The sequence below is a fragment of the Sebastes umbrosus genome, chromosome 11 (assembly GCF_015220745.1).
Source record: "Sebastes umbrosus isolate fSebUmb1 chromosome 11, fSebUmb1.pri, whole genome shotgun sequence".
Taxonomy (NCBI): Eukaryota; Metazoa; Chordata; class Actinopteri; order Perciformes; family Sebastidae; genus Sebastes; species Sebastes umbrosus.
Genome location: NC_051279.1, coordinates 13,533,630 through 13,559,563, shown reverse-complemented (window position 1 = coordinate 13,559,563; position 25,934 = coordinate 13,533,630). Strand labels below are relative to the sequence as shown.

The window sequence follows — 25,934 nt, the reverse complement described above, 5'->3', positions numbered from 1 at the left end:
TTTTACTTGTGTATATTCTTTTTACTTATTTAAGACAAGTTTTGCTAAAAATGTGATCAAATGTATAATATATAATTTCCCTGACACATTATGGCACTATAACTTGGGATAGCACGTGAACGCAGCATACTGGCTGCCTCCCCTCACAACTGGAAGCTATCTATTTTTATCTATTTTTGTATATAATGTATTTTTTCCTGTATCTATACTGGCTTATTTTATATTAATACTAGGTTTGTTAAGTTTCTTTGTACCGAGAATGTTATTATAGGGGACGTTTGTGAATGTTTGTTCTGTTGTTTCGAAATGAACAAAAAAAACAATAAATATAATATTGAAAAAAAAAATAAGAAAATGTTGCTAAAAATGTGATCAAATTTTATAATATATAATTACCCCATGACACAATAATAATCGAATCAAATCATACAGACAAAGGAGTGAAAATGGTTTTAATGTACTGTTTGGTTTAATTTTCAAATCTTAAAAAATAAGGGTTTAGAGTGGCTAAATTTGAATTTATTAATAAGAAAATGTTGCTAAAAATGTGATCAAATGTATAATATATAATTGCCCTGATACTATGGACATTATGGCACTGTATAACTTCCAACAGCACCTGAACGCAGCATACTGACTCCCTCCCCCTCACACAACTTGAAGCTAAAAAACTACAAAATAAACCCAAACAAACATTTATATTAACCAATTAATTCATCACATATTCAACCGTTGTTGTAAGGATACAAACCAAATACCTGATGATATGTTATATATTATATCTTTTATTATAACTGTCCCTCGGTGACAGGACGTGACGTCAACACACACGCTTCCTTTGTCTGACGACTTTATCCGGAGGAAGTGAAGCTTCAGACGGCAGCTGCTTCACTGGAGGGGAGGAAAAAAAAAAAACAAAACAAAAAAAAAAAAAAAAAAAAAAAAAAAAAAAAAAAAAAGCGAAGAGGCAAAAAAACTTCACAGGTTTGCAGGAATTTTGGACACATTTTGGAGACCAAACTGTCCCTCACTACGGGAGTCCCGGGGTCAGGAGACGGAGTCGTCGTTACCGGTAAACGCCACTCTTCCCCGGGGCGGTCGGTTGTGTTTTGTTGGGTAGATTTGCACGACTCTGCTGCCGCCGCTCCACCTCGTCCATAGCCGGAAGTCTGTGAGGATGGTCGATTGCTTTTTTTTTTTTCTTTCGCTTCAGTTTTTTTTATCCTTTGCTTTTTTTTTTTTTTTTTGCTTTGCTTGTTATTTTTTTTTCCCGAGCAGAGCAGAGCAGCTGCAGGAGGTTCACTACTACACACACACTCACTGAGCTGAGCTGAGCTGAGCTGTCTGCTACTAGCGCACTGTATGTTAATCAGACACGAAAGGCCTGATTAACTACAACATGGAGTCCTTCTGCTGAGCTGCGGCTGCACTGTAAACAATGGCTCATCCTGGGGCTTTGCATTAAAGTTAGCTTCATGTTGGTGTTTTTATAGTTCATTATGATGAAGCTAAGAATCTGCTGTAAATAGCAATACAAGCTCAGTCAACTCAGCTGTTATTTATTGGTGCTATAATATATAAACAATACACCTTACACTTGAAGTCCAGCAAAGAAAGTTGATCTCTAATTTTATGTAGTGTATATAATGTCTCATTCTGGGGGATTTTATTAAAGTTAGCTTCATGTTGGTGTTTTTATAGTTCATTATGATGAAGCTAAGGATCTGCTGTAAATAGCAATACAAGCTCAGTCAGCTCAGCTATTGTTTATTGGTGCTATAATATATAAACAATACACCTTACACTTGAAGTCCAGCAAAGAAAGTTGATCTCTAATGTTATCTAGTGTATATAATGTCTCATTCTGGGGGATTTTATTAAAGTTAGCTATAGGGTTGGTGTTTTTGTAGTTCATTATGATGAAGCTAAGAATCTGCTGTAAATAACCTACAAGCTCAGTCAGCTCAGCTGTTGTTTATTGGTGCTATAATATAAACAATACACCTTACACTTGAAGTCCAGCAAAGAAAGTTGATCTCTAATTTTATCTAGTGTATATAATGTCTCATTCTGGGGGATTTTATTAAAGTTAGCTATAGGGTTGGTGTTTTTGTAGTTCATTATGATGAAGCTAAGAATCTGCTGTAAATAGAGCTCAGTCAGCTCAGCTGTTGTTTATTGGTGCTATAATATAAACAATACACCTTACACTTGAAGTCCAGCAACAAAAGTTGATCTCTATTGTTATCTAGTAGTGAATGTATTGATGCAAAGACTTATCTATGGAAGCTTTTATTGGAGGAGGTGTGGTGGGAATAAAAAGCCATGCAAAAAACAACAGATTAAGATAAGTATGGACATTTTTATTGGACTTTATTAGTTGTAACCCACAAAAGACATTCCACAAATGTGTACCATGATCTGCAAATATTTCACTATATCCACAAACATGTATTTTTGTATTTGTGTTATGTAAAGTCACGTCCACAAAAATACAGGGAGATTTGCAAATACGCATAACTTACTCTGTAAATATAGGTATTTTAAGGTTTACATGTAAAGTGTTATCTACGCATTTGCAGATCGCTTCCTGTGGATTTATGGGTCACATGACATTTGCGAAATAGATGCACAAATGTGTAGATATCACTTTAAATGTAAACCTTAAAATACGTATTTACATAGTAAGTTATGCGTATTTGCAAATCTCCCTGTATTTTCATGGATGTGACTTTACACAACACAAATACAAAAATATATGTTTGTGGATAGTGAAATATTTGCAGATCATGGTACACATTTGTGGAATGTCTTCTGTGGGTTACAACTAATAAAGTACAATAAAAACTTCCATACTTATATTACTCTGTTGTTTTTTTGCATGGCTTTTTATTCCCACCACACCTCCTCCACAGTCAGTTAGTTATTAAACCTTTATGATCCCTCTTCACTCACAGTCCACCTTTTGTTTATCTCTTTTTTATTAATTGGATGTTTGCCAGTAGGATCCTGCAGGGCTGGCTGGGCCCAAGGCTGCATGACCGACCAGGCAAAGTGAGCAAGAGCCCCCCAACACACCTTCAGGGGCCCTCAAACACCCCCAGCTTCACTGTGTGGCAATTAGTTTGAGTTGGTAAGATATGTTTTTACTTGTCATGGCAGGAAGACTGTGGGCCAACATTAATTTTGCCGTCATTCATTTCATTTTAATTTTGTCTGGGGATGTGCACTGTCAGTATATAGAGGGGGGGGGGGGGTATAGGTGAGGCTGTGACATGTAGTGTAAATATTAAGACTACGTCGACAACAACAAAATGTACAAATTGTGGAAGCAAACAATATAAACAATATCTTATATATAAAACATAGCAGGCATAATACATATTACACATAAACAGGGTAGTGATAAACATAGGGTAGAGGAGGTCGTCCACCAATCGGAAGGTCGGGGGTTCGATACCCGGCTGCTCCGGGTCACATGTCGATGTGTCCTTGAGCAAGACACTTAACCCCAAATTGCTCCCGAAGGCATAGCCATCGGTGTGTGAATGAGTATGTAGATAAGATCCTGATGGGCAAAGTTGGCACCTTAGCAGCCTCTGCCATCAGTGTATGAATGTGTGTGTGTGTGTGTGAATGCTGACATGTAGTGTAAAGCGCTTTGAGTGGTCGGAAGACTAGAAAAGCGCTATATAAATGCAAGTCCATTTAACATATGCAGTATCAATTAACCTGCTACGGGTCTTAAGGTTGGTCCAAAAATGTAGCATATCTTCGTGGGTGTGGGAGCTCATCTGTCTCACTCCTGTCTTCATAATTGGAAACGCAGTACTCCTGTGATGACAAATTACTCATGTAGGTAAATACCATCCTAGTGTTAGTGTTAGTTCTTGTATTAGAAGACCTGTCAGTCCATTTGGGAATGATAACAGGTTACACTTCTTTCTTTTTTTGCACTCTTGTTTACATATAGATCATTTGAAGATTGTGCCTTTACCTGCTATTGTCTCTGTGCACTTTTGGTTGTGTCATCCTTGCAGTATTTGTATGTCACAGTTATTACTGCAAAGTAACCAGGTAGTACTTATTCGATCATTACAGTAATTAATTGTTGCTGCTTTTGTGTCGTTGCAGAAATTATGGAAGACTCTCATTTTAATTCATCGTATTTCTGGTCTCCCATCCCCACTGTACCAGGACAGGTAAGAAATCAAGAATATGTAGTTTATTCAGGATTCACATGAAGAAGAAGCTCCTTTTGAGGAGTGTTTTGTGACTTCAGGAGGAGTTTGATTGAAGGAGTCCAGTCTGGTTAATCAAAGAAATCTCCTCTCCACTGACAGCTTGAGAATGCCATGTTCCTGAACAAGGTGAAGGAGCAACAGGAGAAGAATGCTTCCTTCGCTCCGTCTTCTGCATCCCACTACCAAACCGCTCTTCTCACCATCCCCACTCACACCATGAAGACAGATGGAGGAGGGCAGGCTGGTGGTGTGGCCCACCTCCACCCGGCTCACAGCACCCAGAACATGCTGTCTGTCCCCTCCACGGGCATCATGACAGCAGGTGAGTCTGTCTCAGCATGGAGGAGCCTCTGGATCTGCTAATCATATTTATTCCACGATACGTTGCGTAATATCTAATGATCAAAGTACAACTTAAAGCTGGGGACACAGCAACCCGACATCAAAGAACTAGCAGCGACGAAGGCCGCCCGTTGAGTCGCCTCACGTCGCCTTTGCAAAAAGTTGCACTCGAACACACCACAAATACGATAGCCGACGGCCAACTACCACGGACGCTTGCATGAGATGAAATAACTCTGCTCACAAGCTTTGTTAGAAGTGGGAATCAAATGTCACAAATGTCTGTATTATTTAAAAAAATATATATTTGTCTACATGAAAATGTATCAATAAGACCTTTAAAATCAGAAGAAAATCAAAGGTTGAGGCTGGATTAAGTTTAGTTCTGAACCTTAAAATAACAGCGATGCATTTAATGATTTAGTTCAAGCAGCGCCGTGGGCTACAACCCAGCAGAACAACTCTGAGTAAAATGAACACCTGTGTGTCTCCGTTTATGGTATAACCTCAGGCCTTTCTTTCAAATAACAGAACAGCAGCGCTGTGCTGTCACACTCTTTTTTAGCACTATCTTAACACTTCCAGGTTTAGCAGATGGTGCACAACATTGGTTGGTAATACATGCTTTTTTAAACAGAATAATAGGGAATCACTGGACAAAGGCCTCTTCAAAAATAAGTTTAAATAAAAAAAATACAATGAATAAAATAATAAGTAAAATAAATTGTCTGAAAATTATATGTAAAAAATAATATGAAATATTTAAGCCTTTCATGATAAAAAAGAGATCTTGAAATTAACTGGAAAAATTCATTTTGAGCTATATTTCACGAGTATTAGTAATGCTCAAAAGTAGTCACTTAAGAAGATATTCAAGATGCATTGTCTAAAACAAGTCTCTGTATCTCACTAAAATGTTACTTGTTTGGTGATTGTGTCTTATATTAGGTGTTATGAGATATTTTGACTAGTAATTAGGCAAATATACTTGATAAGATTTTGCGTTTTTGAAGTGAATTCCTGAACTTCAAGGACAAAGTGTAATCACGGGAAGAACACAGTCCAGTCACCTTTTGTAATGTGTGATTATTTCTTTTTTTGTCATTTTGAAGCGGGTCTGGTCATCACAACTCCTCAGGGAACGCTAGTCTCTCCCACCTCCTCTCAATCGTTTGTCTCTGGTCATCCAGCGACGACCATGATTGTTTCAGCGCTCCATTCTGCAGGTAAAACACACATACTGACACACGCATAACATGTAATATGTACGTCGTACATGGATCTAAAATGTGATGCCTTTCTGCGACTAAGACTCTCAATACAATTTATAATTTGAATATAAAGTAAATTCATTTAAACTGCATCAAATGTTTCTTGGATGCAACTGCAGCCGCAACTACATATAAGAATGTAAACTGACAACTAGAGCTGCAACAATTAATCAATTAGTTGTCAACTAATACATTAATTGGCAACTATTTTGATTGATGGAATAATTATTTTGAGTAATTATTTTAAGAAAAAACGGTCTATATTCTCTGAGTCCAGCTTCTTAAATGTGAATATTTTCTGGTTTCTTTACTCCTCTATGACAGTAAACTGAATATCTTTGAGTTGTAGACAAAACAAGACATTTGAGGACGTCATCTTGGGCTTTAGGAAACACTGATCAACATTTTTCACCATTTTGTAGACCAAACAACTAATCGATCAATCAAGAAAATAATCGGCAGATTAATCAACAATGAAAATAATCATTAGTATTACTGTATTATAGCAACACTAAAGACCATATTCTGAATGAAACCAGCATTTTCACAAATGTCAGTGCTTGCTGGTTTTTGTAGGTGTACTAATATTTGCTTATGTGGGACTAACCATTTGAGGCTACAAGAATCAGCAGAACCAAAAATAAATTGTATTTTAAATTAAGACTCAGGACACCAATTTTTCATTTAATCCAATTCTGCCACATGTAATGTTGTTTTAGTGATTTGGAACATGATCAGACCTGTTGGCTTTTGTGATTGTCCTCACTATACTATGCTGTGAGAGAGAAAATACAATTTGATTTTGTTCAGCTTGCTCTTAATGATATCTCTGAGTTATGATCGCTTTTCTTCAAAGCACAGATTGATCTCAGGGGTTACAAAGCAATAAAACCAGAAAATGAGCAGTTAATGATTTAATTTCTTATCCAGGCTGTGCCAGTAACTCATGGTGCGACGCCTTTAAGTCTGGGTTTTTTTTTCTAAAACAAGAAATATCTTCCACATGCAGATGTTGTCACAGCTTGCTTATAAAATCTTGCCATACTTGCGCTTTTTTACTTATTTTAGGGCTGTCAATCTATTAAAATATTTATATTTATAAATATAATATTTATAATAATATTTTGTGATTAATTGCACATTTTTTATCTGTTCAAAATGTACCTTAGAGGAAGATTTGTCAAGTATTTAATACTCATAAATAAATAAATATGTTTGCTTTATGCAAATGTATATATATATTTATTATTGGAAATCAATTAACAACACAAAACAATGACGTATATTGTCCAGAAACCCTCACAGGTACTGCATTTAGCATAAGAATATGCTCAAATCATAACATGGCAAACTGCAGCCCAACAGGCAACAACAGCTATCAATGTGTCAGTGTGCTGACTTGACTATGACTTGCCCCAAACTGCATGTGATTATTATAGAGTGGGCATGTCTGTAAAGGGGAGACTCGTGGGTACCCATAGAACCCATTTACATTCACATATCTTGAGGTCAGAGGTCAAGGGACCCCTTTGAAAATGGCCATGCCAGTTTTTCCTTGCCAAAATTTAGCGTAAGTTTGTAGCATTATTTGGCCTCCTTGACATGTTTGCTAGTATGACATGGTTGGTACCAATGGTTTTCTGAGCTTTAAAACTGAGCCTGTTACAACCTCTGACTGATCAATTGCATTAATGCGTTAAAAAAATTAGTGGTGTTAAAACTAATTTGCGTTAATGCGTTAATGCGTTAATGCGTTATCGCCTTAACTTTGACAGCCCTAATTTATTTAATACTCTTATTAGGAATCAATATTCAGGGCTTTATGATAATTTCAAAAACATTTTTTTTTTTTTTTTTTTCACCATGATGTCCTCACTCATTCAGCTGAAAGAATGAGCACAGTTAAAAACATGAGACTTCCTGCAGCATACTTTGATCTTCGGTTTGATGTCAATATACCCGTAGACCAACATGTAGAGGGCAGGTAATATGCAGAAGGGCTCAGGAGTGTTCCCTTCTCTTAAACTGCTGCTGTTGCAGAAAAAAAAGAAGGGGACGTGGCGTCTCATGTGGTCCATGTGATGCCAGCGCCCTCCAAACGAGGCAGGAAGAAGAAGACAGCGCTGTCCAGGGTCGGTCCTGTGGGCGGACCAGGAAATGAAACGCTAATACTGGCTCATCTAACAGCTGGTGGCCAGGTCAGAAAATACTATTAATGTAGAAAGGGAAATCTAATAATAAAATAGTATATAGATAATAAAAAAGATGATAACTTTGAATATTATTTTTGACAGGTGGCTTCTTTACAGCATCATCATGTAGACCCATATGACCTGTCAAATGAAGAGGAAGACCATGGCCCAAAAGACAGCACTAAGACATACAGGTACGGTGTCAACAAACAAACAAACAAACAACACCTGCTGTGCCTCCCCTATTTCTCCTCGCTCTAGCTGTGGAATGCAAACACACCTGTTCCTCTGTGTCCTGTCCAAATCAAAAAAGAGATATTCAGCTTTCATAGATTTACTAGGCGCTGCTGCATCTGACACACACACCTCTTCTAAACACTGCATGTTGTGGCAGAACAGGCCTGCTTTGTTATTATAGTAGACGGTTGATTTCTTCTCTTAGTGTATTTGAGATACAAATACATCAGTGCTTCATAGATGCTGTCTCCACCTCTGCACACATTGGACATGAATCGCTACCTGCTCCTCTACTGTCCTCTTTGTCTTTATATAGCATGCTCTTTGACTCTCTTGTGTCCTACTCTTTCACTTTTTATAGTATCTACGTACCTTTCCTTGTCAGTTTTCACTGATTTCTCCCTTGGCATCTTTCCCTGTGTTTACCTTCCCCCCCCTTCTGTCTTCATTGATTTATCTTAATATTATTAATTTCCCTTTTTATTGTGAGTTTCATTTTCTATCATATTTATTTCTGTGGGTCAATACTTCATTTCCCCTGTCTCCACCTTCATCTCCTTTTTTTTCCTTCTCCAACATCTTCTTTTTTCTGTATATGTGTCCCTCTTCTTCCTTCTTGTTCTTCCATCCCGCCCTCCCATTTCTGTGTCTCTCCGCCTGTAGGTGCCGGATGTGTGCGGCGACCTTCCTCAGTAAGTCTGACATGCAGATCCACTCCAAGTCGCACACAGAGGCCAAACCTCACAAGTGTCCTCACTGCGCCAAGTCATTCGCCAACTCCAGCTACCTGGCGCAGCACATCCGCATCCACAGCGGGGCCAAGCCTTACACCTGCTCCTACTGCCAGAAATCTTTCAGGCAGCTCAGTCATTTACAGCAGCACACACGGTACTGCAGACCCCTTCTCCCCCGCTACCGAACCACGTACCATATTCCCCTGTCCTCTTAACTTGTCCTGCCAAGTTCCCTTTCTAAAGGCCAGACTCCTGTCTTCTTCTTCTCCTGGGGAAGAGATTGAGTGGCGTGCAGACGCATATTACACTGCCATGTTGATGTTGGCTCGCATGCTACCAGTTCCATCCAGAAGTGACCTTTTCAAAAAATTTGAATTCAAATTACACTTTTTAAAGTTTGGGCTTTGTCCATAAGAGGATTTTCCGTAATTTATACCATAATCAGAATGGCCATTTGAAATGCATGGAGCTCTGTTACATCAATTGATACAATGATAATATTTTACCTTTTTTTTTCCATTTGTGTGTGTGCACAATACTTGCTTCTCTCCATACTTTGTTTGCATTGCATTTTCATTGCGTTTCCCCACTTTACATGTTTCTTTTGTCTGCATGTTCTCATTTTTCCTGCTAGTGCTTCTTCAACAGAAACACACACATTTAGAAAAAAACATGTTGAAATGAAAGGTTACCTACTTCCATTATGCTTCCCCATTTAACCCATTGTGTTATTGTTTGGTATACTTCATTATCTGTGCTTTTTCTTACACTCTCCATTGAATGGCGATACAAATCCTTTGCTGTCATACTCAGCTTTCCTTCTCTGCTTAATTTGTAGTCATCTGTTGCTGTCCTTTTTGGCTGTCATCAAATACATTTACATGTCATTTCTGGAGAGATGCCATTTGTAAAACCTTTAAATTACATTTAATATTTTGTTCTTCTGTTGATGCATCCAAATCATCCAGGGCACAAGGATAAATGTAAAAAGGACAGAGTCAAAAATAATTCACTCTTTTGCTTTGTTATTCTGGGATTGTGATGTGATGTTGTGATGTTTATATTAGCACATGAAATTTAAAGGAACATAAGACACTCCATAGAGCAGTTAAAGTGTAAAATTATACAGAATGTTTGTTGGTTTCTGTTAAAGGATCAGTGTGTAACATCTGTATGTTTTCTTTAGTGTATAATCACCTGAAAATGGGAATCATATTTTCGTTAGATTAGAATGAGCCGTTCATATTTAAATACAGAGTGGATCCTTTTCACAGAGCCAACCACCATGTTTCTACAGTAGCCCAGAACGGACAAACATAACACTGGCTCTAGAGAGGGCCATTCGCGTTTTTTGCGTCGGCCGTCGTGGTTCTCCTACGTGCTTGACACATGGGAGAACTTTCAGTTGGTTGCAATCTGCAACCTCACCGCTAGATACCGTCAGATCCTACACACTGCACCTTTTAACCGTTTCCAAATATTTTAGTGCAATATGTGGAAAGCACAGTATCATGTATTTTTTCTCAGTCTACCATTACAATCCTGTTTCCCTTTCTCTTTCACCCTCCTGTCTGCCTCATCAGGAACCACACAGAGTCAAAGCCTCACAAGTGTCCCCATTGTACCAAGTCATTTGCCAACTCTAGCTACCTGGCCCAACATGTCCGCATCCACACCGGAGTGAAACCCTACACCTGCTCTTACTGCCAAAAGTGCTTCAGACAGCTCAGTCATCTTCAGCAGCACAATAGGTAAGTGAGTCACTGGTCTTGGGTTTCTCCTCTGCCTGAGTGTCTTTCTGCGGTCAGGTTAGATCACCATGACAGTGATAGGAGTCCATGTATGTACATGTATGTGTTTTTTATCTAGGATTCACACCGGAGATCGGCCATACAAGTGTATCCACCCAGGCTGTGAGAAATCCTTCACGCAGCTCTCAAATTTACAGGTGTGAAAGAATTTAGTTTTCTTCTCAAACAGAGAGTACATGTAATTTGTTGGTTATTATTACCGGTCTCATTCACTGTAATGTAAAACTTGTTTTAACCATTAACCATTTTTTCCCAGTCCCACCGGCGTCAACACAACAAGGACAAGCCCTACAAGTGCACCAACTGCAATAAAGGATACGTAGATGCAGCGAGCCTGGAGGTGCACATGTCCACACACACAGTCAAGCACGCGAGGATCTACTCGTGTGGTCTCTGCAACCGCACTTATACCTCAGTAAGACAAATGTCCATTTCTGAAGAGCATTTCTATATGAAACACTATGAATCGCCTCACGTGCATCTGACACCTGACAGCTATTTGACACAGTGTGTCCACTGTTTCCCCTCTACCTATCCTCCCCTCATCTCAGGAGACATATCTGGTGAAACACATGGAGAAACACAACCCAGACCAACCAGCAGCGCAGGCGGCACGACAGAACCAAAGCCAGGCCCAGGGACAGAGCCGGGTAGACGGTGCAGACGGAGGATCGAACCAACCTGGGGGAGCTGGGAGCGGAGGAGTGGACGGAGGCCAGCAGGGACAGAGCCAGAGCAACTATGCCCATACAGAAACCATCTCTTGTCCATTTGACCTGCACCAATATAAGACAGTATCTGCCAGTGACATCCAGTACAAACCTGTCAGCGTAGCTGACATTACTTCCCACAAGGACCTCTGTCTCACTGTGTCAGCATCCACCATTCAAGTGGAGCACCTTAACTCTTAAAGGTGATGGAAGGAGGGAGTTTTGGGGGTTGGGAAGTTAAAATATATTCAAGAAATTGAGGATGGCGAGTCGAAAGATAAAAGCAATACTAAGGTGATACAAGAACGTAGGAACACATGACTGTGCCTGAACGATGGTTTGAGGCAGACAGGACAAACGATATGGTGACGCAGTATACCGAAGACTATAATTTTGTTTTTTTAATTTGTCTCTTTTTTTTTTTCTTTCTGCCTTGTTTGATTTGTTTTCCTTTTGCTTAGCTGTCCTGTCTGAATAGAAAGTGCATGTAAAGGCTGCAATAAAGTATGTTTCAGTCCATCACAGTGATGGTTTTATGATAGGAGGAGAGTCAAAGTGCTTCTCTTCGTTGTTGTTTTATCACCTCCTGCTCTTCCCTACAAATACCGCTTTGGCCATAGTAATTTATGGTCTCTCTGTTGATGAAATTGATAGTTGACTGTGAAGGTACATTTTTATACTTTCATGCAAAGACTTTCAGTTTTTACATCAGTGTTATTACCTCTACTATGTTGTAAAATACATGCCCGCAGTTAATTCTTTTTAACCTTAAAAGGGACGCAGAGGTCATTTCCTTGTCAGGAAATAGAAAATATCAATCAAGTATATATGGATATAATGTATATACTACCAGTTTATAACGTATGACTGTGTGTTTAAAGGATGTGATAATCCATATAACCTATTTAGACCCATTCGCAGGCCTTCACGCGACCTTTGGGGAAGTGATGAGCCAGTTCACGTTTCATGTAATCCTATAGTACTGCTTTGTGTGTATGTCCTAAAAGTAATGTTATCCAAATGTGTTCTTGTTATTATACTTCCTCGATAACAATGTTTATAATACTTCTTTATAGACATGCTGACACATCTGAAATTTGTCTTTTTTTCAGCTTATAATACAATAAACCCTCTGATATGTTTCTCATTCTAATTTTTTTTCTGTTTCAGTCTAATGCCAAATTCATTATTTCCTTATGTGCCATAGTATATATATTTTCTCAGTTAATTTGTCAATCGTTTGGTCTATAAGATGTCATAAAATAAAATGACCATAACAGTTTCCCAAAGCTCCCTAAAGTTGTCGTTTGACATTGCAGTCCAAAACCAAAAATATTCAATATCAGATATTCACATTTGAGAGGCTATAAAATGAATTTTGGGCATTTTAGCTTAGAACAATTATGAATTATCAAAATAGTTGTTGATTCACTTTCTTTTGATTCAGTAACTAATAATTGACAAATTGTTTCAGCTCTACATTAATTTCATGTGATTAGCTTTTGTATTTTTTGTCAAGAAACACAGGATATTTGAGGTATATAACACCTGAAAAACAGAGGTTAACACTATGCTGCTTGTGTTATGCATACTAGTCTTAATCAATGATGCTACTGTGCATTCAGGTATATTTATTGTTTTAAGCATGTCTGCTCTGCTGGAATATGCAAATGTGTGAGGTGTTTACAAAAATGGACTGTACCATTAAAGAGGGGGGGGGGGTAATGTGAGTTTAAGCAACATATTCTTGGTACATATATATAATGCCACTTGGAGTAATGCTTGTTTACTCAGTGTAAATCATTCCAGAACAACCTGTTATTAAGCCAAGGTCAAATCATCAGAACTTCATCAGTGCAGGAGTCCATGGGAGAGCCAGTGTAGACTTGTGATCAAGTTAGTAAGAGTTAGAATAATTTGAAACAAGCTTGTTATTTTCTATGTTGAAAACAGTTCATTTTAAATGAAAGTTGTGAGCATTTATCCTTGTGAAGATGCCACATTTCCTCCTGGATTGGGACTTGATTGAGGGCACCGGATTAGAAGCACATTTATATCTGTGACAGCCAATTATGAGTGGGAAAAAGTTAGATCTTGGTATTGGTATGGAAGTTTTTATTGGACTTTATTAGTTGTAACCCACAGAAGACATTCCACAAATGTGTATCAGGATCTGCAAATATTTCACTATCCGCAAACATGTATTTTTGTATTTGTGTTGTGTAAAGTCACATTATTAGTCACATTAATATTTTAAATGCAAAGGTTAACTCAATACTTTTATTTGCAAAGAGATGTGCCCTCTCAAAGTAGTGCTATGATGTTGGATTTTACAAGGACTGTGATAAATGCAAATACAGATCTGATGGCATAAAAAAGTAAAAACATTTTTACTCAGATTTAATGTATCATGATCGTAACGCCAGATTGTTGCCAATACACAGCCCTAGTTGTAGAGAGTCATTGCTTTGGGAATATTATAAATATAACACCTGAATCCCTATAGAAGTTCTAATTGGACTTTATTAGTTGTAACCCACAGAAGACATTCCACAAATGTGTACCATGATCTGCAAATATTTCACTATCCACAAACATGTATTTTTGTATTTGTGTTGTGTAAAGTCACATCCACAAAAATACAGGACGATTTGCAAATACAGCATAACTTTACTCTGTAAATACGTATTTTAAGGTTTACATTTAAAGTGATATCTACACATTTGTGCGAAATACAAAAATACATGTTTGTGGATAGTGAAATATTTGCAGATCGTGGTACACATTTGGGTTACAACTAATAAAGTCCTATAATAACTTCCGTACATTGTGGCTGCTGGAATGTGCAAATGTGTGAGGTGTTTACAAAAATGGACTGTACCATTAAAGAGGACGGAGGGGGTGATAATGTGAGTTTAAGCAACATATTCTTGGTACATATATATATAATGCCACTCGGGAGTAAAGCTGTTTACTCTAAAGTTAACTATAATTAAGATCATCGGAATAAATGATGACAAAATGATCCAAACTCGGGCAGTTTTGCGATCACTGAAATGGTGGTCTCGTCCACCATTCTCTGCGGTCTGCAGTGGATATGACGTCACTGAGAAAGTGTAGGAGTCGAGAAACTTCACTCATGTAAATAACGAAATAACGTCCAGAAGAAAGCGTGTAGGTAGCAATAATACGCAGTTTATAGCTATATTTAAAAAGCCTAATTTATAACTATGCCCCGTAAAAAGCCATTTAGCAACAAACAGAAGAAGAAACAGCTTCAAGTCAAACGCGAGAGAAAGAGAGGTAACTACAACTGCCGTTACCTGTTAGCATGCTAGTGTTAGCATGCTAGTGTTAGCATTTAGCATGCTAACGGTCCTAGCTTCACAGTTCAATGTAGTGCATGCTAGCGTTAGCATGCTAGCGTTAGCAGTTAGCATGCTAGCAGTTAGCAAGTCAGCTAACGGTCCTCTTGCTCTCAGCTTAATGTAGTTAAGCAGCAAGTGTGTGTGTCTGTGTTTGTGTGTGTCTATCTCTGTTGGGTTAAGTAAGATTTTCACACTGCAGCCAACAAAAGGTTATATAACATTCTTACATTTGCTGCTAGAAAAAAAGTATATTTATTTTATTTTATTTATAACCTAAAGACATTTTCAAAGTGTGTGTGTGTGTGTGTGTGTGTGTGTGTGTGTGTGTGTGTGATATAATATAATATAACATTCCTTCACATCTCAAACATGTCCAACCATTCAACAGCTTTGACAGTCACACAAACACATGTTTTGGGAATAAAATGATGTGAATATATTTCAAGCACATGGATATCTTTGAGAACAACATGTGATCATTGTCCATGGGCTTATATCTATCTATGTCACTGTCAGGTGTTGTTTTGAAATTGCTCTCCAAGTGACAGTACAACTAACGTTATCCCTGGCACTATATCTTGTATTGTCAAGGGCTAAAAAATCAAATGCTTATGCAATGATTGACCCTTTTGCAACAAAAGCTGCAAGCCTAGTAAGCTATTCTGTTGTTACTATTGTTACTAAGGCAAGTTATGTCACATTGCTTGTTATTGCAGTTATCTGTAAGCTAACAATAACATGGAGTTTTTACTTTACAGGGTAAATAAGTGGTCTGTTGTTACTCTACATGAAAATCTTACTTTTTTATGTATATAATATGTTTTTGTATATAAAACAAAACGACAAACAAACACTGGTACAGCTCAGATCAAAACATATATATAGGAGGTCATAGGAAATATTCCATAGTGCTGGGAAGTCACAGGATATATGAGTTTATGTTCAAGTGACTCCTTGTGAGATAATGGAGGAGAGATCAGGTCCAATATAATTCAGATAGGGCTGCCAAATATGTAGAACTGATCTACTTTGGCATGTAGAATATTTGTAAGATATTCCAAAGGGAACATCTCAAATATGACTTTACGCCAGCCTTGAACAGACGGTTTTTTATCACTAATCCACTGTAGTAATATACATTTTCTAGCAGCAAATGTAAGAATGTTATATAACCTTTTGTTGGCTGCAGTAGTTTATATTTTTACTTGGGATTCCTAAAATCAAAGACATTGGATTAATTTCTAAATCCTTATCAAATATCTTTTCCATTTCACATAATATTTCAGACCAGTACTTCTTTAATTTATGACACAACCAAAGGCAATGGGTTAAGGTACCTAGTTCTGTTTTACATTTGAGACACAGAGGAGAAAGTGAGGGGTCAAAAGAATGCCTGCGACTAGGGGATATATGTATTCTATGTATAATTTTAAATTGGATTGCTTTCGTCCGGGTACAGATGGATATTTTTTCGGCATGACTCAGTGTTAACACTCAAACAAGAAATGTCAACCAAGCGATGCCTTCTCACACATTTCTCAAGAATAACATTTTTAGATATGCATTTATTTTATGCTTTTATTTATCCTTTAATTTTCTTACAAGTAAGTATGAAATCATTCCAGAACAACCTGTTATTAAGCCACGGTCAAATCATCATAACTTCATCAGTGCAGGAGTGCCATTGGAGAGCCAGTGTAGACTTGTGATCAAGTTAGTAAGATGTCAGAATAATTTGAAACAAGCTTGTTATTTTCTATGTTGAAAACAGTTCATTTCAATGAAAGTTGTGAGCATTTATCCTTGTGAAGATGCCACATTTCCTCCTGGATTGGGACTTGACTGAGGGCATCGGATTAGAAGCACATTAAATCTGTGACAGCCAATTATGAGTGGGAAAAGTTAGATCTTGGTATTGGCTGCATGCCTGTGTTTGACTGTAATTCCTTATTTCTGCCCCTGACTTCCAGGTGACACAGGTTCAGGGCCGAGCAGCCGCAATGCCAGTGTGGAGCGAGGAGGAGAGCGACAGTCGGACACCTCAGACAGTGAGACCACTGATGTTAGGAGAATAAATCAGCAGCCCTCCGGCAGAGAAGGTAGATATGACCCCAACAGGTGAGTTGTCATTATCATTATTAATACTCCCTTTGATTCACTTTCATTAGAAGAATGGTATTGTGAAAGATGTAAGATTCTAAATACACATTGACAGTCAGTTGGCCCGATATCCGATCCAGTATCAGTATCGGTGCATTCCTACAGAGCATGCATGTAATAAGAAAAAGAGGCCAGTTTTTTAGCACTGTATTTTAGTGACTCTATTTTGGCTCTCTTGATTGCTCTAATTTGGCTGTAGAAAACACCATACTGTGTGTGTATTGTTAATGTTCTCATCTAACTTTGACTGAGACATCTATTTCTTTAGTGTGTGTGATGTGAAGTTAAATCTAGAAAAAGTAGATCATCGGTTAGATGCATGTTCTTAAAAATACTTAAATCATCAATCTTCTCTTCAGGTTTCGACTGCACTTTGAGAAGGAGAGTAAAGAGGACGTAGAAAAGAGGAAGAAGGTGGCCAGGGAGAAGGTGCTGCAGCCTGCCTTGGACAAAGAACTTGAGATCAACATCAATGACATCTACCCCTCCGATAAAGGTCTGGCTGCTTTTTAATGCTTTTCACATGACAGTCTCAAAATAAGCTGAACAGATGAGCAGAGTAGGTTAATGGAGTGGGTCACTGCTTGACACGCTGAAACTTAATTATTCACTGCCAGGTCTTGGTTTCCCACGACGGCCGTCCTGGAGTTATGACATGACACGAGAGAGCCTGCAGAGGAAAGAGGAGAAGTCGTTCAGAGAGTACCTGGATGACCTGCACTCCAGAAACCCATCTGGCTCTCTCAGCCACTTTGAGCACAATCTGGAGGTACGTTACTTAATTGATACACTCACGGACAGTTAAGTGAAGGCGCCCACTTTTTCGCCCACTTTTTCTTCTTCTCTACTCTCTCAATGCACAGCTGGTTCTGGCTGTTATTAACCATTAGCTCACCATACCTAGTTCATGTAAAGACACAAAAAATGGCAGCAGACAACAGTAAACCAAGACAAGCTTTATTAATATGTTATGACTCGGTCAATAGTTATCTTGTGTAGGCCATGTGAGGACATGTTGATGTTTATGGTGGCAGTTCAAGCACACATATTTGGATATTGCAAATTTCTGCATAGCCACCTCGCCTTCGCCAAAAAAGGCAGCCATAGGCATACCCAAGATTTGTTTTCGGTATCCGAGGCAGCTCCTTCCTTTTCAAATGGTGCGATGTAGCTAAAAAAAGAGAATTAACATTTTGCTACCAGTATCATTACATTATTAGCATCACTGGATGTTGAGTTGCTTGCTAGAAGCTAGCAAGCTAGCTAGGTTTGTTAAGATCAAATTGGTACAAATTACCTTTATCAATGTAACACTAAGCAATTAGTCAGCTTAGTTTGCCCCACTTGTTTCATCAAAGTCACAAATAATGGTAAGTTGATTTAAGAAGGTGACAAAACGTGAGTTAAATCGTACTTAGAACCGAATGCATAGCTACTGATTTGACAGACACGAACAGGACAATAAAGTTACTTGGCAAAAAAAAAATCAATAGCTACTGGGCATTCGTGTTCCACGTAAACCAGTGATCTACGTGGGAGTTCTTGTCATGCTCAACAGGAACGCAACCCCCCCGTGGCTGTAATCGGACTGTACTGTATGTGGGGCATAGTGAATGACGCAGCTTAATTCTTTCTTTAACAAGTTTCAACATCGTGTTTGAAAGCTAAACCAACTCAGTTGCCCCAGTTCAGCTAATTTGCCAGTCTTTGTCCTAGCAATTAATTTAGCAGTTAAAGTCCACCCCGTTTATTGTATTAAATCACCCAGCAATAAAGGTCAGACCTCACAAATGTTCTGGTGAACCAGGATTAGTCCATACATTAATAACGTTCTCTGGTGTACACATTTGCTTTTGACCCTCTTTGCCCTCAGTATTAATTGTTTTCTTCAGCTGAGAGCAGTAGGTTTAGCATGCAGCCATAGAACCATTTTTATTATATGAGATCCTGGTTTTAAAAGCTCAGACTGCCAGCATCTTTTCTGTGCAAAATGAATATTTATGAATCCTGTTAAACCCAACAGAAAACAGCATGAAGTAATCCTGTTTGTTTATGAGTTGCCTGTAAACTGATGATTATCCTGCAGACTTGCTGTGCCACTTTCGTCATAAAGTCAACTGTTGAGGCTTTTATCCAGCGTAAAACTCCAAGACGCACCCTGAACTGAATATTTCTTTGTGGTAAAGTTGGATCATGTGGGGATCTGTGAGAATTTTATTACATGCCTGTGTATTGTCTGTTTTTTTCCACTGGGGACAAAGTGACATCGTTCCTTACATGCTGTGATATTGCTCAGTTTTGCTCAGGCTGTGAAAATGGTAACACTATTTTTCAAAATCAAAAACCCTGCAGATCATTTAATTTCAAAGCGTGGGCTGAGCTCAGGAGGCACATCTCCACAGAAGCGGGGCTTGAGCAGCTGGTGGTGTAATAAGTGATTCCCAGTAATCTAGAGATGATGGCTTTTTAAGTGGAGCTGAGGATCAAAATGATGCCTGTTTGAGTACATATTATTTTTATCGTATTGAAACGGAGCATTACATTAAACAGAATAGATTTAGGGGGATTTATTGGCAGAAATAATATTCATAACTATGTTTTCATAAGTGTATAATGACCTGAAACTAAGAATTGTGTTTTCGTTAGCATAGAATGAGCCCTTCATATCTACATAGGGAGCGGGTCCTCTTCTCGGAGTTCGCCATATTGTTCTGCCATGTTTAGCCCAGAACGGACAAACCAAACACTGGCTCTAGAGAGTCTTTCGCGTTTTTACGTTACCTGAAGGCCACCGTAGTTCTCTACTTGCTTGGAAATGGACGGTTGAGTGGAGGGGTATTCAGCTGGTTGTAATCTACAACCTCACAGCTAGATGCCATTAAATCCTACACACTTGTCCTTTAAAGTAGTTTTAAAAATATTAATTTACCTTTCTTTCTTAATAATTTGTCATGTTGAATAAGAACACAAATTGTGAATTCATAGACATGACTTTGTTTTGTTAACAATATTAAACCTCACCTTACTTCCCACCCTTTTCATTCTTCTTCACTTCTTTTAGACATGGAGGCAGCTATGGAGAGTGCTGGAGATGTCAGACGTCATCCTGCTCATCGTGGACATCAGGCACCCGGTAGGTGATCTAGTAAGGCAAAAGCCTGCAGGATGGATCAGACCACTAGATGGAGACAGTCAACATCCATCTGAATGTCTGATATAGTTATTTGAGTAACTTATTATTTATCAGTTCATTTACCTGACACACATTGTTCACATTTGTCTTTTTTTTGTTTGATAATTTGGTCACCTAAAATAATTATAACAGACCTTATTTTTATGCTGACTGGACAGATGTATCATGCTGTATCTTGGAAAGTGCCAAGACAAAATAAAAGTAATATTGACAAGATGGAAAGATTTAAAGACAGTTATTACTGATCTTAGTAGTAGATTTGGAGGCAAAGAAATGAGATCACTTTTAGATGTAAAATTTAGTTTTCTGGCACTTATTGTTTGTCGACAAATTAAATGGTCATATTTTGTTTTTGGATCAATTTGACCCTCAGATCAGCAGTTTGGTACAGCTCACAGTAGTTGACCATTTGTTTTCCTTCATAAGTGTCTCATTAAATGTAAAATCATGTTGTGGTTTTGTTGATAAACTGAAAGGAAATGGTTGCATTAAATGTACTTCTGTCTTCAAAGTGTGCCAGTGTGATTAGCTACTCATGATTTGATTTCAAGTTCAAATTAAACCCAGTTCTTTGGTTCTAATTATCAGCTCTCGATGTACCTATTCTACCTTTCAAGCCAGATATACTTTATGTAAAGTGAATTCACTTTCTCTATTTAGAGTTTCCAGTATTTATGTAAAGTTAAAAACAGCACAACTCATCTTGTACCTATTAATAAGGATATGATCTAGTGGCTTATTTGTTGAATAGGCCATAATTACTATTTTAATAAGGGGTATCCTCATTTAAACCACCCAGGTGCTGCAGTTCCCTCCAACCCTTTACCACTACATCACAGGAGATCTCCAGAAGCATGTGATCCTGGTGTTGAACAAAGCCGACCTGTGTCCTCCCCCACTGGTGATCGCCTGGAAACACTACATGACCTCCCAGTTCCCCCACCTGCAAATAGTCTGCTTCACCTCCCACCCTGGACAGCCCTACAGCACAGGTGAGGAGAGGGGGAGTAGGAGGAGGGAGAAAGTGGTGGGATGGGATGAGCACTGAGTGACACACATAAGAGATAACATCAGACAGACATTGAAATTGAAATAAACCTGCCACTCAGTGAATTTATTTGAGTGCAATATCACCAGAATAACCCGACTAGCTCTTAGAATAACCATCTGTCTGTCTGATGGCTTGTAGTGCTCCAGAAGAAGAGGATGAGGAAGAAGGCTGACTGGTGTCACGCAGGAGGTCCTTTAGATATCCTGAAGGCCTGTCAGGAGATCACAGCAGGGAGAGGTGGGTGTCTGTCCACTTTTAATCTTTCATACTCATAATAAAGCCATAATAACTAATTCATCTGTCAGTTATCTACTGTGTGAACTTGACTCTTTGCATATTCACATTTGTATTGATCCTTTAAGTGTTATCTTTTTTTTTTTCAAAGTTGACCTATCCAGCTGGGAGCAGAAGATACAGAGAGATGCTGTTGCTGAGCAACGGGATGGGGAGCGACCCGATGAAGGAGCAGAGTCGGTGCTGGTAGAGCATCAAACTGACAGCGCTATGGAAATGGGCAGCCCATCCCAGGAGCTCTACAAAGATGGGGTTCTCACAGTGGGCTGCATAGGTACACATCCGAGTTTTCCCTGTAGCCAGAGTTTCTTTTAATTATTCCAAAACAAAATCTTGCAAAGAAACTGGGATATTTTTTCAAGATCTTACCAGTTTTTTTTTTTTTACTTTATGATGATAAATGCATCAAAACATTAAGCACCTTTCTCTCCAATCCCCTGGACAACTTCAGTCTAGCATCAGCAAACCAAATTAGGGACATCATTTGTAGATATTAAAAACTGACATCCTTTTTTTCCCCCCTTAGGCTTACCAAATGTTGGTAAATCATCTGTTATAAACAGCCTGGTGGCGAGGAAGGTAGTGAGCGTGTCCCGAACCCCAGGCCACACCAAATACTTCCAGACCTACTACCTCACCCCGACAGTCAAACTCTGCGACTGCCCTGGACTGGTTTTCCCTTCCCTTGTTGATAAACAGTTGCAGGTACAACCTCACTTTTGAGAGCAGATGTGACTTTGAGTTTACTTACTTTACACTTAATTGTGTTGAAGTGCACACCCACACACCTCTGGGAAGATGGTTTATTGATTTTATACATTCCCTCTCAGTTTTTGGATACTATGTTTGTGCCATTTTCTCTTTGAATTTTCTTATTTTTCTTTTTTCTTTCTCCCTCTTATCTTGTATTTTTGCCTTTTGTTTTATTTTCTCTAGATTCTGGCGGGCATCTACCCAGTTTCCCAGCTGCAGGAGCCCTACAGCTCAGTTGGTTATCTGTGCGAAAGGACCCCTTTCCTCTCTGTGCTGAAGCTCATACATCCCAGTTTACTGGAGGAAAAACCCCATAATAGAAACCAGAGGTCTGATGAGCTCAACTGGACTGCCTGGGAAGTGTGCGAGTGTGAGTCTATTCTCTGTGACACTTACCATCTAATTTATAGCTTTTAAGAGTTTGTGAATCATATGTGCACAGTTACTCACCTACTTCACTAACTCAGTACACCAAAATATTGAGAGGCAAATAGCCATCTTCCCTAAATAGGCACCCAGGTCATGGCCATCAAAATATTTACCCTCCACATGTAAAAAGCCAATCCCCACTTTGAGCCAGTGATATGTGAGATCTGTTGGCTATAAAAGAAAACGCATTGCGAGACTTTTCATTTAAAGGTGCTAAATGTGAGATTGGGAGTATTTATATTGCCTCCGCACGGCTCTCAACATAGCGACGGCTGAGCTGGCGGCTCGCAGCTAATGGTGCAAACAGCGCTAACAGTGAAAACAAAGACAACTGTGCTGACAGAACTAACAGTGTTAACCTGGGGGGGTGGAACCGGAGGGTGGGTGCTACGCTTCCGCAACTGTGCTGTTGGTTGGGACGGCGTTATCAGCTGGAACCCTCTGTATGAGCGCAGTGCAGAGCGGCGGTTGTGAGCTAGCCAATTGAATACGCTCACATGCACTAAAAGCACGCACGGCCGGCCCGTCAATGTCATCAAAGCACGGAGAAGCTTGGATTACAACACACATACATACTCCACTATATCTTTACATAGCAAGTTGTTGTTTGGTGCTATATTAATACTCTGGATATTGAATTTAGCCCCTTTAATTATGGCCAATACCATGATGTGTTCTACTGTCATTAACACCTGTCATCATCCATCTGTCTTTGCGTTCTTTAGCCTGGGCAGAGAGGAGAGGCTATAAGACAGCAAAAGCAGCTCGCCACGATGTTTACCGTGCAGCTAACAGTCTCCTGCGGTTGGCAGTTGATGGCAGATTATGCCTCTGCCTGAGACCACCTGGCTACAGCTGCCTGAAAGGTAAAAGAGGCTCTTCTATGACTCATCATTTCATCTTCAAGTGTATTTGAAAGGTTAAACAGCAGGTGGGTGGATTTATTTTTTTCTTTGGGGGGATTATTTATGTTCTACAGAGCACTGGGAACATCACCCAGACCTGCCAGACATTGTGGCTCTGCAGGGAAGGACGACAGCGGCGGAAGGAACGGGAGAGAGGGACGACGATGATGACGGAGAGTCCAGCACCGAGCCAGAGGAAGAGAGAGACCGGGACGCAGACGATGATGAGGATGGAGATGATGAAGATGAGGGGTTTGGAGATGCAAGACGGAAGGAAGAGAAGCCATCTGGCTTCACCGTCAACATGTACAATGTCCTTCGGGAAAACGAGTGTGAGTGATGACGGAGGGAAAGACGAGCAGGAAGTTGTTCCTTTTCCCTGACTTCTCCCCCGTTTACCCTCAGTGCACTTTTCATTCCTTTTTTCCCCCTAAATCTGTATTCCTTCTCATTTTTTTCTTGCATCTCCACTCCTCATGTCATTCCCTCTGTACATTAACATGATCAATTCTAATTCATTCACCCATCTCCCTATGATATACAGAGCATATTCATGTATTCAATGCTGTGCCTCTGCTCTGCTTGTTCATCCATGAAGCTTGTTCTTTAGTGTTGCTTCCAGGAATAGGTTTGGTTTGGTTTGATTTTAATTTCTTTTTTTTTGCATGTAGTTCTCAGAAGCAAATGAACAAAGTAACCTCCCTCAGCCTGGATCAATCAACCAACTGGTTTTCAATCTCTTTATTGATAAGTGACTTCACAGCTGAGATGCCAAAGTTCAGGAAAGGATGATAAAACAAATCGGATGCACTGTCGATATGATGTCATTCACTGGAGCAGCCATTTGGCTCTCAGAGCAGCTGGAGATTTAAGACCACGACTCTAAATCTTCTTTATCGACCATAGTTTGTCACAACTTTGGTTAAAGGGTGTGGGGATGGGAGATATAAGGCCATAAAAGTGGAATGAATAAACCCATCATTTTACACACACACAGTTTTGCAGTTACCAGTATTATGGCTCTGTTAGAGGTTCATTTATCTGAACTTGTTTATGATTTAGATAATACTGTATCTGAGAGTGATATTTTATTTGGTGTGATTCTACACAGTCAGCAGGAAATTTCAAAAAATGTTTGGGTGTGGGGAGGGGAGGGTTTTTGAATCCTGTATTGCTGGACGAGGCTGTTTCAGGAATTTAACTTGTAGTGTTTTAACTACTACAAAAATTATCCTTAGATGCTGATGGAGATCTACAGTATATAGTGCAGGATTTTGGCTACACTCATTCAGCAAGTTTATATGCTAATGGCGGTACAGTGGGTTTGATCCAACAGAGACTGCTAAGCAATCAGTTACAGGAATAGTTTGACATTTTGGGAAATCCGTTTATCCACTTTCTTAGATTCAGATGAGATTGACACTACTCTTGTATCAACGTTGGAGACAAGACACGTGAGCTTAGCTTAACACAAAGACTGGAACAGCTAGCCCTTCTCTGTCCAAAGGCAACAAAACAAAATGCCTAACAGGGCCTCTAAAGATTATGACTTACCACATTATTATCTTGTCTGTTTAAGCTGTACAAAAAACAAAGTGTAAAAATTATACATTGTGGTTTTAGACTCCAGGAAGTTACAGAAACCGGCCAAGAAATAGTCCACTACATACCCCTGGAAAACCCTGTTTTTGTTTTGTATGGATTAAAGGACCAGTGTGTAACATTTCGATGGATCTATCTGCAGAAATGCAATATAATATTGATAACTATGTTTTCATTGTTGTGTAATCACCTGAAACTAAGAATGGCTGTGTAAGCTTCTTTAGCTTAGAATGAGCCCTTCATATCTACATATGGAGCGGGTCCTCTTCACGGAGTCCGCCATGTTGCTCAAACCAAACCCTGGTTATGCATTACCTGAAGGCCACCGCAGTTCTCCGACACGCTTGTGAAACTGCGGTAACATGAGCCGCAGAGTGTAAAACCGTGGTAACGCCAGTCGCTGTCTGACTTACGTCGCTGTCTGACTTACGTCGCTCCTAAAGTAGTAGTATTATGGTAAGGATGGCCTCTGAGCGAAACCAAACGGCGTTACCACGGTTTTGTACTCGCACTCTCACTTTACCGCAGTCTTGGAAAAGGAGGAGTGAACGGAGGGGTACTCAGTTGGTTGCAGTCTGAAACCACACCAATAGATGCCGCCAGATCCTACACACTGTACCTTTAAACAAACAAGATAT

The 25,934-nt window shown here is 39.2% G+C and overlaps 2 protein-coding genes across 7 annotated transcripts; both read left to right on the top strand.

Annotated features, from left to right (window-relative positions):
* Positions 1 to 512: 512 nt before the first annotated feature.
* On the top strand, positions 513 to 12,688 carry znf384b (zinc finger protein 384 b). Of its 6 annotated transcripts, none has more exons than XM_037785288.1 (12): positions 513 to 1,072; positions 3,006 to 3,133; positions 4,135 to 4,202; positions 4,344 to 4,566; positions 5,699 to 5,812; positions 7,898 to 8,055; positions 8,167 to 8,243; positions 8,950 to 9,174; positions 10,604 to 10,771; positions 10,890 to 10,968; positions 11,088 to 11,246; positions 11,383 to 12,688. In XM_037785288.1, the coding sequence occupies exons 3-12, from the start codon at positions 4,140 to 4,142 to the stop codon at positions 11,740 to 11,742; spliced, it is 1,626 nt and encodes a 541-aa protein (XP_037641216.1). In that variant the 5' UTR covers positions 513 to 1,072; positions 3,006 to 3,133; positions 4,135 to 4,139; the 3' UTR covers positions 11,743 to 12,688. The 6 variants fall into 6 exon arrangements, with proteins under 6 accessions (XP_037641216.1, XP_037641215.1, XP_037641218.1 ...); XM_037785287.1 differs by having other exon boundaries at positions 514 to 1,072; positions 7,907 to 8,055; positions 8,152 to 8,243; XM_037785284.1 differs by having other exon boundaries at positions 516 to 1,072; positions 8,152 to 8,243.
* Positions 12,689 to 14,771: 2,083 nt separating this feature from the next.
* Positions 14,772 to 25,419, top strand: gnl1 (guanine nucleotide binding protein-like 1). Its single transcript, XM_037785343.1, has 12 exons — positions 14,772 to 14,844; positions 16,880 to 17,027; positions 17,429 to 17,565; positions 17,687 to 17,838; positions 20,131 to 20,202; positions 21,062 to 21,254; positions 21,452 to 21,550; positions 21,699 to 21,881; positions 22,134 to 22,312; positions 22,544 to 22,730; positions 23,515 to 23,655; positions 23,769 to 25,419. The coding sequence occupies exons 1-12, from the start codon at positions 14,772 to 14,774 to the stop codon at positions 24,032 to 24,034; spliced, it is 1,830 nt and encodes a 609-aa protein (XP_037641271.1). The 3' UTR covers positions 24,035 to 25,419.
* The last annotated feature ends 515 nt before the right edge of the window (positions 25,420 to 25,934 follow it).